Genomic DNA, 14,051 nt, shown 5'->3' on the forward strand with positions numbered 1-14,051 from the left:
CCTTCCTAGTAATACAGACATCAGAGTGTAATGTGAGATGTGACAGGGAAGTGACTGCACTCACCCTGTTATATACGGCACCTTCCTAGTAATACAGACATCAGAGTGTAATGTGTAATGTGACAGGGAAGTGACTGCACTCACGCTGTTATATATACCGCACCTTCCTAGTAATACAGACATCAGAGTGTAATGTGACAGGGAAGTGACTGCACTCACACTGATGTCTGTATTACTAGGAAGGTGCCGTATATATAACAGGGTGAGTGCAGTCACTTCTCTGTCACATCTCACATTGCACTCTGATGTCTGTATTACTAGGAAGGTGCCGTATATATAACAGAGTGCAGTGTGGCTGGATGCCTGAGTAGCTTGGTGCCTGCAGCGGAGCGCTCTGTCATCTTTTTCCATCTTATATTTCATGAAGGAAAGAAGTTATTCACAATAAAGATAATGGAGCAGATAGTTATGCAAATATGTATTTACTATTTGGCATCAATAAAGCGTAAAAAGCCGAATTCAGCAGAAACAACTGTCTGTACGAAAAGAAAACTTGTTAATACACGAGTACGCAAATGCATAATATATATATGCCTGAGGGACGATGTAGCGCCTACACAGCAGTTCATACGCAATCATCCAATCACAAGCCAGGCGCTAGTCCATCAGTGTATTTTCATCTTTCCCTGACCGCCTGCAAATAATACGGCTTTCTCATATTATATAGGGAGGCTGAAGTGGAACCTGTGTGTTCTGCATTAGCAGTGGAGGTGTTGAACTCCAAGTTGTCACATTTACACAGACCCAGCTGGAATGATCACTGGAGCACAGGAAGGGTTTAATACTCTCACATACCTGATGCTCATGCTCCTGATGCCGGACAAGCTGGCCAGGCGATAGGCTGGGGGTGGTGGTAAGCGTTAGTGTGCCAGGACTTGGAGGGTCCACAGACATTAGCACAAGGAGTGCTGAGACATTTACTTTTATGTTTTAATATTTTCTGTTATGTGCCTGTGTGTGTCTAGGCCTAAACCTCACGTATGCTAAGGTGCAGTGAATGCCTCCATTAAAAAGCCACTGCTTTACAAAGTACCTGCCTGTCTGGAGTCCTCATATCAAGAATGCATCTACTGTGTGTGTATATATGTCATATATATATATATATATATATATATATATATATATAATCGCTATATAAACAACACAGTACCGGCACTCACGGACCCATATGAGGAAACACCAAGTGTCCAATCCAATGAGCTAGATGTTTAAGCAATTATGACCTGTGTGTTGAGATATGTTCCGCTTTATAATACATCTCTCCTTTTTTACAATAATAATAATAATAACGGTATAGCCGGGTGATTGGGTTATTTGAGCAGTCTACTTTGGTACTGCTGGCGGCTAACTAGCCTTTATGTACTGCTGTATATATACAATATAACGATGTACTATGCAGTCTTTTCATACGCAAGTGGTAATGTGGTTAAACAATCTGTTACTTTGTTGCTTAGCAACGCTTGGTGTGGGTGTCATGTGGTGTGCGCCGTGAGTGGTGACGTCATCGTCGGCGACTCAGCGGGAACGAGGAAGCTGACCACGCGGCGCGGATTGGACACTTGGTGATGGGCTATTTAAGGTATGTTGTTTGTATGTTTTGTACTTTTCTGAAGACAGTTACATAAAGAACTGAAACGTTATCATTTGGCTCAACTTCGTGTTTCCTCATATGGGTCCGTGAGTGCCGCACCTCCTGGTCTGTATGTATATGTGTATATGTGTGTATATATATATATATATAATATATATATCACACATACATCCTGGGCCAAAAGATTTGAGATTGACACAAGTATTGGTAAAGTTTGCTGCTTCAGTGTTTTTAGACCTTGTTGTCAGATGTTACTATGGTATACTGAGGTAACATTACAGAAGTGTCAGATGTTACTATGGTATACTGAGGTAACATTACAGCATTACAGAAGTGTCAGATGTTACTATGGTATACTGAGGTAACATTACAGCATTACATAAGTGTCAGATGTTACTATGGTATACTGAGGTAACATTACAGCATTACAGAAGTGTCAGAGGCTTTTATTGACAATTACATTAAGTTTATGCAGAGAGTGAATATTTGCAGTGTTGACCCTTCTTTTTCAAGACCTCTGCAATTCGCCCTGGCAAGCTGTCACTCACCTTCGGGGCCACATACTGACTGATGGCCGCCCATTCTTGCCTAATCAATGCTTGGAGTTTGTCAGAATTCGTGGATTTTTGTTTGTCCACCCGCCTCTTGAGGATTGACCACAAGTTCTCAATGGGATTACGGTCTGGGGAGTTTCCTGGCCATGGACCCAAAATTTCGATGTTTTGTTCCCCGAGCCACTTAGTTATCACGTTTGCCTTATGGCAAGGTGCTCCATCGTGCTGGAATAGACATTGTTCATCACCAAACTGTTCCTGGATGGTTGGTAGAAGGTGCTCTTGGATTATGTTTTGGGACCATTCTTTATTCATGGCTGTGTTCTTAGGAAAAATTGTGGGTGATCCCACTCCCTTGGCTGAGAAGCAACCCCACACATGAATGGTCTTAGGATGCTTTACTGAAAAACAGCCCCAAACCATGATGTTCCCACCTCCAAACTTCACTGTTGGCACTGCACATCACCCCAGAAACACCATACCTTTTCTCCTCCATACATGGTTTGTATTATGGCACCCAAAGAGTTCAATTTTGGTCTCATCTGACCAGACTATATTCTCCCAGTATTTCACAGGCTTGTCCAAATGTTGTGCAGCAAACTTTAAACAAGCTTCTTCAGCAATGGAGTCTTGCGTGGTCAGCGTGCATACAGGCCATGGCGGGTGAGGGCATTACTTATTGTTTTCTTTGAAACAATTGTACCTGCTAATTCCAGGTCTTTCTGAAGCTCTCCACAAGTGGTCCTTGGCTCTTGGACAACTCTTCTGATAATTATTTTTCACTCCCCTGTCAGAAATCTTACGAGGAGCACCTGGTCGTGGCCGGTTTATGGTGAAATTATGTTCTTTCCACTTCCAGATTATGGCCCCAACAGTGCTCACTGGAACATTCAGAAGTTTAGAAATCCTTCTGTAACAAATGCCATCAGTATGTTTTGCAACAATAAGGTTGTGAAGGTCTTGAGAGAGCTCTTTGCTTTTACCCATCATGAGATGTTTCTTGTGTGACACCTTGGTAATAAGACACCTTTTTATAGGCCATAAATTGGGACTGACCAGCTTATATTAATTTGCACTGACAAGGGGCAAGTTTGCTTTCTAATTACTGATAATTTTTAGCTGGTGTCTTGGCTTTCCATGCCTTTTTGCACCTCCCTTCATGTGCTCAATACTTTTTTCCCTGTGTCATTACACATAACGTAATTTATGGACATCTATGGTTTTGATCTCTTTGCATGTGTGGATTATATGGGTTGTTGCTGACATTTGGTGAAAATATCATTACAATAGCCCCATTACACATATTTACTGAGAATAATGTGGATGTGTTCAATACTTATATACATACATACACAAACACACAGCAGGTATAATATTTTATATATATATATATATATATATATATATATACACACACACACACATACATATATACACCATCAAATACTGACAATGGCATCCCGACACGGGTATCTAAGTAACCTAACCCTCCCCCTTCTACCTCTATCCCTATCCCTTCTAATATGTCTCATCTGCATCAGACAAATGAAGAGCCGGCAATCGCTGAGAGTGTGATTGGATGCAGGGTGTGGGAGGTACGGTGCTCTCAGGCATATTGTAACCAATCAGCTGAGGACACACAAAATGGGTGTGGCTTGTGCCCAATGGGTTGAATCATAGAAAGTGGGTGAGACATGATAAACCACCCCCTGTGTATATAAGACAAGCAGTATATATCATGTAGATTGGTGCTTACAGGAGATTGGTGCCATCTGCGGTTCGTCTGTAAGTCATCCACATTTCTGTCCCTCACACTTCTCTCTGTTGATCTATGCCACAGGTTCTCAAACTCAGTCCTCAGGACCACAAACAGTGCATGTTTTCCAGGTCTCCTCACAGAATCCTTTAAATAATTAGCTCCACCTGTGCATTTTTTTAAATGTGTCAGTGAGTGATGAATACACCTGTGCACCTGCTGGGTGACCTGCAAAAAGCGACCTGTGGGGTCCTGAGGACCGAGTTTGAGAACCACTGAACTATGCTGTATTGGTTGGAGATGTGGTTAATTTACCGACACCCGGGATGCCAACTGCCGGTGCCGGAATCCCGATCAGCGTCGGAAGACCGGCCACAGAGTCCCGACATGGCTAGAGATGCCAATGCCGGATTTTCGACAACCGGCATCCCGAATGTAAGTATAGCGGGGACGGGTAGGTGTTAGCTGCGGGGGGAGGGTTAGGATTAGGCGCCCCCTGCGGGACAGGCTGCAGGAGGGGGATGTTAGGGTCCAGACAGAGGGGGGTTAGGTTCAGGCACCACCGGGTGAGGTTAGCGTTAGGCACTAAGGGGGGAGGGTTAGTATCAGGGTACAGGCAATGAGGGTTAGGGGGTAAATAGGACGGGGACACTACTTAGCGTTCCCCTGTCGGGATTGTCCTCATCGGGATGCTGCTGTCTGTATAGTGACGGCCGGCATCACAAGTGTCGCAATATTATACCCATTCCATTGGTTGAGGTTATATTTATGTAGAACACATTTAATTATACAGCAACAAACGTGAAGCAGGTGATATATCCAACCCCCTAATTGCAGGGAAGGGAAGGGTCTCTGCTTTGAAGGTTGCACTGTAACCTAGTTGGGGTTCCGCACAAGACGCACATAACACTCTGATAAATGTAACCTATATTTCTGCGGCGATATATTTCCCTTATGTAAATATTCAGTTATCTGAGCAAGATGTCTGATTGTCCCTGGTCAGAGCTGAGGGTCTCATTATGACTGAGCCAAAGCAATGACTGCGGATTTCATGGCGTCCGTTAGAAAGCTGAGCTCGTTACATAATGTTTCATGTCGGTAAGCCATGCGGATCTGGGCAACGTTGGTTCTACTGATGCTGTTCCCTTCCGGCCCTTCTTTCTTGTAATCGGCACCCAGGAAATGCTGCTTTTCCTGCAGACAAGAGAGAACTCATCATCGAGTGTCAATATACATACGCCCTACATGCAGCGCAAGCCGCACATTTATTGCCCCTTTTCCATGTCATGTGGGTCTGCCCTCCAAGACTGCTATTATTGAGGATACCCAGAGGAGACGGCCTGTATACAACAAGTACTTAATACTGTCATATAGAACAATAGGTACATAATATACAACAGTAGTATCCCACTCAGCAATAGTTGTGTTGTAATCTGCAGAGCACTCAGTATGCTGTACCGTATACAACAATAAGGGTATTCTGCACAGCAATCAGTATGCTGTACCGTATACAACAATAAGGGTAATCTGCAGAGCAATCAGTATACTGTACCATATACAACAATAAGGGTAATCTGCAGAGCACTCAGTATGCTGTACCGTATACAACAATAAGGGTAATCTGCAGAGCAATCAGTATGCTGTACCGTATACAACAATAAGGGTAATCTGCAGAGCAATCAGTATGCTGTACCGTATACAACAATAAGGGTAATCTGCAGAGCACTCAGTATGCTGTACCGTATACAACAATAAGGGTAACCTGCAGAGCAATCAGTATACTGTACCGTATACAACAATAAGGGTAATCTGCAGAGCACTCAGTATGCTGTACCGTATACAACAATAAGGGTAATCTGCAGAGCAATCAGTATGCTGTACCGTATACAACAATAAGGGTAATCTGCAGAGCAATCAGTATACTGTACCGTATACAACAATAGGGGTAATCTGCAGAGCACTCAGTATGCTGTACCGTATACAACAATAAGGGTATTCTGCACAGCAATCAGTATGCTGTACCGTATACAACAATAAGGGTAATCTGCAGAGCAATCAGTATACTGTACCGTATACAACAATAAGGGTAATCTGCAGAGCAATCAGTATACTGTACCGTATACAACAATAAGGGTAATCTGCAGAGCACTCAGTATGCTGTACCGTATACAACAATAAGGGTAATCTGCAGAGCAATGCGTACGTTCTATTTTATAGTGTAATCTGCAGAACAGTTAGTACACTCTACAGAACAACAGCTGTTTTGTATTCCTTTATAGTCTATCTGAGGGGATGCCGTACTCTGGGAGGTGCCGTTACTCTGAGGGGATGCCGTTACTCTGAGGGGATGCCGTACTCTGGGGGATGCCGTTACTCTGAGGGGATGCCGTTACTCTGAGGGATGCCGTTACTCTCGGAGATGCCGTTACTCTGAGGGGGTGCCGTTACTCTGGGGGATGCCGTTACTCTGAGGGGATGCCGTTACTCTGAGGGGATGCCGTTACTCTGAGGGGATGCCGTTACTCTCGGGGATGCCGTTACTCTCGGGGATGCCGTTACTCTCGGGGATGCCGTTACTCTGACGGGGTGCCGTTACTCTGAGGGGGTGCCGTTACTCTGAGGGGATGCCGTTACTCTGAGGGGATGCCGTTACTCTGAGGGGATGCCGCTACTTTTGGGGGATGCTGTTACTCTGGGTTATGCACAGTGAGGTGTGGAGTCAGACACTAGATTCATTGAAAACTGTCTCCGCCCCCTATATAACCCCTCCCCTTCCACCAATAAGCTCAGTCTTGTTTTGTGCCTTTGGAGTAAGGCACTGGCTAGTAGGTCCTAGCTTTTTTTAGTTAGGTTTTATTTATTTTTATAGTTTTAAGCATTGGGTGCGTAGTTTCTGTACATACAGGCAACAAGCATTTACTTGGACCGTACTGTGTCTTTTAGGTGTACGGATTCTCTGTTAGTATTGATTGATGGCCCGAAAAGGGTCTGCTAAATGGGTAACTTCCCCATTAGCCAGGCATATTTGTCCTCGAGTGTGACGGTTCCAGACTCAATTTCAGGCTCATTCGACTCGTGTGGTTGGAGCCTCTTAGGCGGTACGACATGGTGCCTCAGTGGAGCAGCTCTGCAAAGCAACTACCTGCTCATCCAGACATATGGTTACAAACGTTTACAGCTTCCATATATTTGCCGCAAAGGATGCAAGTGTTGGGCGCACAATTTTGACTACGGTCAGTTCTGACTCTTCCCCCCCCCCCCCCCCCTAATTGGCTTGCTTTGATATATCCCCCCGAGTACCAGCATCCCCCAGATGGACTTCACGGAAGAGATTTTACGCTAAGTAAAAAATCGTATCTCTGCAGAACAATGATCACTGGTGAGTATAATAATCCACCTGTGCTCATCCGATATAACCCACCCAAGTGATGTGCGCGATGTCTGGTTATTTGTGTCATCCTATATGAATGACTAAACGTCAAAGGAGAATCCCTAACAGAAGTCCCTAATACTACAGCTGGGACAATTAGGACCAAGGACCAGTCCAGACCATCATTCTTCATAGCTTGTGTGACCACAAAGGACATCGGTGTAAGTAATGCCCAATGCCTCTATGTCAGCCCTAAAGTGTGAGTTTGAAAATCGTTTCACCTAAAAGCGCTAAGTTACACCACAGTGTGCACTATATATTGTTTTGTTCCTCATACATGTGTCCTCATACATCTGGCGTCACTACACAGCGTGATATCCCGGCATGAGTGAGCCGTCAGGCCCTGGCCAGCTCTGCTAGTGTTGGGCGTCTTTTTTGCTGAAAATGGGTCTAAATCGCAATGCGATGCAACTAGGGCGCAGCAGCTGCCTGTGCTGAGTAATGTGTTATGTGATGCTTGTATATCTCCTGCGGCATATCATTACATAACATCGCCCAGCCGCTGCGTCTGTGTGATGCGTCTCTCTCTGCATCAGCCCCTTAGTTGAATTCATTCTCAATGGCTGCATTAATGAGCTGATAGTGAGAAATTGCAGGTGAGACTGAGTTGTGTGTAGCTGGCGCTAAACCTGTCGCTGGGTGAGGCTAAGTCGCTCGCTGCCAACCTCAGCTCCCAATCACAGAGCGAATCCGCGACATACGGGAAACATTAACGTTTCTGCCCCATCATTTCTCAAACCGCAGAGCGTACGCTTTCTTTGTGTTCACATCACAATTGTCGTAGTGTTATCAAGGAGACTACACATCACATTGATTTACTGACCGCGTCTGAAAGGCCGCTCTGCAGGACGCTGTTTCTCGCAATCTCACACAAGTCACAAGTACTCAGCTTCCATACTTGGGCTGCGATGGCGTATTCCTCCATTAGTGCCTCCTGCAAAGTTTAGCTCTGTCAGTAATTCCATATAAAATATGTATTGCAAAGAGTCTAATAAAATGTATTTAATTGTGAATGTGAGGCTGGTGGCCTGCTAGCCCTGAGATCTGTACAGCCGGACGCCCCCACACTCTAATAGTCTCGGTAAGCCAGGAATAAAGCCGCAGGATACTGAGAATTATTGTAGGAGAAATGTGGGAAGTGAGTAAGTCGGGTGGAACTAGAATGAACGGAAACAATTATTTTCCACCAGGCGCATGTCCAGTTTGACCCACAATCCCACAGGCTGGCAGTGCCAGGTGCCGAACATGGGCCTGTGAGTGAGCTACGTGGACAATTAGGTACGCTTACGCAAAGAGATAAGGTCTGAGCTTTTCTAAGTGAGTTATAAAGTGTTTTTCTATGAGTAAAACCCCTGAGTACAAATCACTAACTCTCTGTTACAGTATGTGAGATAGAAAGTGTCAGTATAACTATAGGGGGCCTGGCATGGTGCATGAGGGCCAGAGCCTGGTATGGGACGTGCATGAGAGGAAGAGCCCGCATGGGACATGCATGAGGGCCAGAGCCTGGCATGGGACGTGCATGAGGGCCAGAGCCTGGCATGGGACGTGCATGAGAGGCAGAGCCTGGCATGGGACGTGCATGAGGGCCAGAGCCTGGCATGGGACGTGCATGAGAGGAAGAGCCCGCATGGGACGTGCATGAGGGCCAGAGCCTGGCATGGGACGTGCATGAGGGCCAGAGCCTGGCATGGGACGTGCATGAGAGGAAGAGCCCGCATGGGACGTGCATGAGGGCCAGAGCCTGGCATGGGACGTGCATGAGGGCCAGAGCCTGGCATGGGACGTGCATGAGAGGCAGAGCCTGGCATGGGACGTGCATGAGGGCCAGAGCCTGGCATGGGATGTGCATGAGGGCCAGAGCCTGGCATGGGACGTGCATGAGGGCCAGAGCCTGGCATGGGACGTGCATGAGAGGCAGAGCCTGGCATGGGACGTGCATGAGAGGCAGAGCCTGGCATGGGACGTGCATGAGGGCCAGAGCCTGGCATGGGACGTGCATGAGAGGCAGAGCCTGGCATGGGACGTGCATGAGAGGCAGAGCCTGGCATGGGACGTGCATGAGGGCCAGAGCCTGGCATGGGACGTGCATGAGAGGAAGAGCCCGCATGGGACGTGCAGGAGGGCCAGAGCCCGGCATGGGACGTGCATGAGGGCCAGAGCCCGGCATGGGACTTGTATGAGAGGAAGAGCCCAGCATGGAACGTGCATGAGGGCCAGAGCCCGGCATGGGACGTGCATGAGAGGCAGAGCCCGGCATGGGACGTGCATGAGAGGCAGAGCCCGGCATGGGACGTGCATGAGAGGCAGAGCCCGGCATGGGACGTGCATGAGAGGAAGAGCCCGGCATGGGACGTGCATGAGAGGAAGAGCCCGGCATGGGACGTGCATGAGAGGAAGAGCCCGGCATGGGACGTGCATGAGAGGCAGAGCCCGGCATGGGACGTGCATGAGAGGCAGAGCCCGGAATGGGACGTGCATGAGGGGCCAGAGCCCGGCATGGGACGTGCATGAGGGGCCAGAGCCCGGCATGGGACGTGCATGAGGGGCCAGAGCCCGGCATGGGACGTGCATGAGGGGCCAGAGCCCGGCATGGGACGTGCATGAGGGGCCAGAGCCCGGCATGGGACGTGCATGAGGGGCCAGAGCCCGGCATGGGACGTGCATGAGGGGCCAGAGCCCGGCATGGGACGTGCATGAGGGGCCAGAGCCCGGCATGGGACGTGCATGAGAGGCAAAGCCCGGCATGGGACGTTCATGAGAGGCAGAGCCTGGCTGGGCTGGTTTGGGGGTGCCCCATGCCCCAGACATGAACCCTTATAATATTAGGGACTTACCCAATGATTACCTTGACCTTGGTGGGGAAGCTCATAACTTTGGCCAACTTTATGCCAATAACCTCGTATACAATGTATAATGGTTACATTTATTATAACTAATGGTCTCTTTTTGTTTATGTTGTAGTACTAAGTCTCAGCTAAGTAGCACATCCCATTACAAGTAGTTAGGGTGTGTAGTCCAGGCCCCCTCTCCCTAATACATTTGGGGACACCAAGGCCACTATGATGGGTCTAGTAACTTCAATTGAGTAACAAATGACATGTTCTGGGCATTGAGAACCCGGTGATGGTTCAGCAACATTAGATTTGTTGAGAAAGATGAGGTGGAGTCTCCCTCATCTTGGGACCAGGGGGATTTTGGATTATGTGTATACCATAATGAGATATCTTGGGAATGGGACCCAAATCTAAACACAGAATTAAGTTATGTTTTATATACACACAGCCTGCAGCTCATTCTATACACCTTATATACACACAGCCTGCAGCTCATTCTATACACCTTATACACACACACAGCCTGCAGCTCATTCTATACACCTTATACACACACACAGCCTGCAGCTCATTCTATACACCTTATACACACACAGCCTGCAGCTCATTCTATACACCTTATACACACACAGCCTTCAGCTCAATCTATACACCTTATACACACACACATCCTGCAGCTCATTCTATACACCTTATACACACACAGCCTGCAGCTCATTCTATACACATTATACACACAGCCTGCAGCTCATTCTATACACCTTATACACACACAGCTTGCAGCTCATTCTATACACCTTATACACACAGAGCCTGCAGCTCATTCTATACACCTTATACACACACACAGCCTGCAGCTCATTCTATACACCTTATACACACACAGCTTGCAGCTCATTCTATACACCTTATACACACACACAGCCTGCAGCTCATTCTATACACCTTATACACACACAGCTTGCAGCTCATTCTATACACCTTATACACACACACAGCCTGCAGCTCATTCTATACACCTTATACACACACAGCCTGCAGCTCATTCTATACACCTTATACACACACACAGCCTGCAGCTCATTCTATACACCTTATACACACACAGCCTGCAGCTCATTCTATACACCTTATACACCCACACACACAGCCTGCAGCTCATCCTATACACCTTATAAACACACAGCCTGCAGCTCATTCTATGCACCTTATACACACACAGCCTGCAGCTCATTCTATACACCTTATACACACACACAGCCTGCAGCTCATTCTATACACCTTATACACACAGCCTGCAGCTCATTCTATACACCATATACACACAGCCTGCAGCTCATTCTATACACCTTATACACACACACAGCCTGCAGCTCATTCTATACACCTTATACACACACACAGCCTGCAGCTCATTCTATACACCTTATACACACACAGTCTGCAGCTCATTCTATACACCTTATACACACACACAGCCTGCAGCTCATTCTATACACCTTATACACACACACACATCCTGCAGCTCATTCTATACACCTTATACACACACACAGCCTGCAGCTCATTCTATACACCTTATATACACACACACAGCCTGCAGCTCATTCTATACACCTTATATATACACAGACTGCAGCTCATTCTATACACCTTATACACATACACACAGCCTGCAGCTCATTCTATACACATTATACACAGCCTGCAGCTCATTCTATACACCTTATACACACACACAGCCTGCAGCTCATTCTATACACCTTATACACACACACACACACAGCCTGCAGCTCATCCTATACACCTTATACACACACACACAGCCTGCAGCTCATTCTATACACCTTATACACACACACAGCCTGCAGCTCATTCTATACACCTTATACACACACAGTCTGCAGCTCATTCTATACACATTATACACACAGCCTGCAGCTCATTCTATACACCTTATACACACACAGCCTGCAGCTCATTCTATACACCTTATACACACAGAGCCTGCAGCTCATTCTATACACCTTATACACACACACATCCTGCAGCTCATTCTATACACCTTATACACACACACATCCTGCAGCTCATTCTATACACCTTATACACACAGCCTGCAGCTCATTCTATACACCTTATACACACAGCCTGCAGCTCATTCTATACACCTTATACACACACAGCCTGCAGCTCATTCTATACACCTTATACACACACACACTGCCTGCAGCTCATTCTATACACCTTATACACACACAGCCTGCAGTTCATTCTATACACCTTATACACACACACACAGTCTGTAGCTCATTCTATACACCTTATACACACAGCCTGCAGCTCATTCTATACACCTTATACACACAGCCTGCAGCTCTCTATACAGACCTTATACACACACAGTCTGCTGCTCATTCTATACACCTTATACACACACACAGCTTGCAGCTCATTCTATACACCTTATACACACAGCCTGCAGCTCATTATATAAACCTTATACACCCACACCACCTGCAGCTCATTCTATACACCATATACACACACACAGCCTGCAGCTCATTCTATACACCTTACACACACAGCCTGCAGCTCATTCTATACACCTTATACACACAGTTTGCAGCTCATTCTATACACCTTATACACACAGCCTGCAGCTCATTCTATACACCTTATACACCCACAGCCTGCAGCTCATTCTATACACCTTATACACACACACAGCCTGCAGCTCATTCTATACACCTTATACACACACAGCCTGCAGGTCATTCTATACACCTTATATATACACAGCCTGCAGCTCATTCTATACACCTTATACACACACACCGCCTGCAGCTCATTCTATACACCTTATACACACACACCGCCTGCAGCTCATTCTATACACCTTATACACACACACCGCCTGCAGCTCATTCTATACACCTTATACACACACACAGCCTGCAGCTCATTCTATACACTTTATACACACACAGCCTGCAGCTCATTCTATACACCTTATACACACACAGTCTGCAGCTCATTCTATACACCTTATACACACACACAGCCTGCAGCTCATTCTATACACCTTATACACACACACAGCCTGCAGCTCATTCTATACACCTTATACACACACACAGCCTGCAGCTCATTCTATACACTTTATATACACACAGCCTGCAGCTCATTCTATACACCTTATACACACACACAGCCTGCAGCTCATTCTATACACCTTATACACACAGCCTGCAGGTCATTATATACACCTTATATACACACACAGCCTGCAGCTCATTCTATACACCTTATATACACACACACAGCCTGCAGCTCATTCTATACACCTTATATACACACAGACTGCAGCTCATTCTATACACCTTATACACATACACACAGCCTGCAGCTCATTCTATACACCTTATACACACACAGCCTGCAGCTCATTCTATACACCTTATACACAAACACAGCCTGCAGCTCATTCTATACACCTTATACACACACACAGCCTGCAGCTCATTCTATACACCTTATACACACACACACACAGCCTGCAGCTCATTGTATACACCTTATACACACACAGCCTGCAGCGCATTCTATACATCTTATACACACACACAGCCTGCAGCTCATTCTATACACCATATACACATACACACAGCCTGCAGCTCATTCTATACACCTTATACACACACACAGCCTGCAGCTCATTCTATACACCTTATACACACAGCCTGCAGGTCATTATATACACCTTATATACACACACAGCCTGCAGCTCATTCTATACACCTTATATACACACACACAGCCT

The 14,051-nt window shown here is 46.3% G+C and overlaps 1 protein-coding gene across 1 annotated transcript in view; it reads right to left on the bottom strand.

Annotated features, from left to right (window-relative positions):
- Nucleotides 1–2,081: 2,081 nt before the first annotated feature.
- AMPD3 (adenosine monophosphate deaminase 3) overlaps nt 2,082–14,051 on the bottom strand; it is a 446,942-nt gene continuing 434,972 nt past the window's right edge. Inside the window, exons 14-15 of the mRNA XM_088476082.1 lie at nt 8,215–8,325; nt 2,082–5,155 (exon numbers count right to left, since the gene is read on the bottom strand). Of these exons, the coding sequence (XP_088332208.1) occupies nt 4,979–5,155; nt 8,215–8,325 (288 nt within the window). The 3' untranslated portion in view covers nt 2,082–4,978. The remainder of the gene's footprint in view (nt 5,156–8,214; nt 8,326–14,051) is intronic.

Source organism: Taudactylus pleione, unplaced genomic scaffold (assembly GCF_031769625.1).
Source record: "Taudactylus pleione unplaced genomic scaffold, aTauple2 ptg000182l, whole genome shotgun sequence".
Lineage (NCBI taxonomy): Eukaryota > Metazoa > Chordata > Amphibia > Anura > Myobatrachidae > Taudactylus > Taudactylus pleione.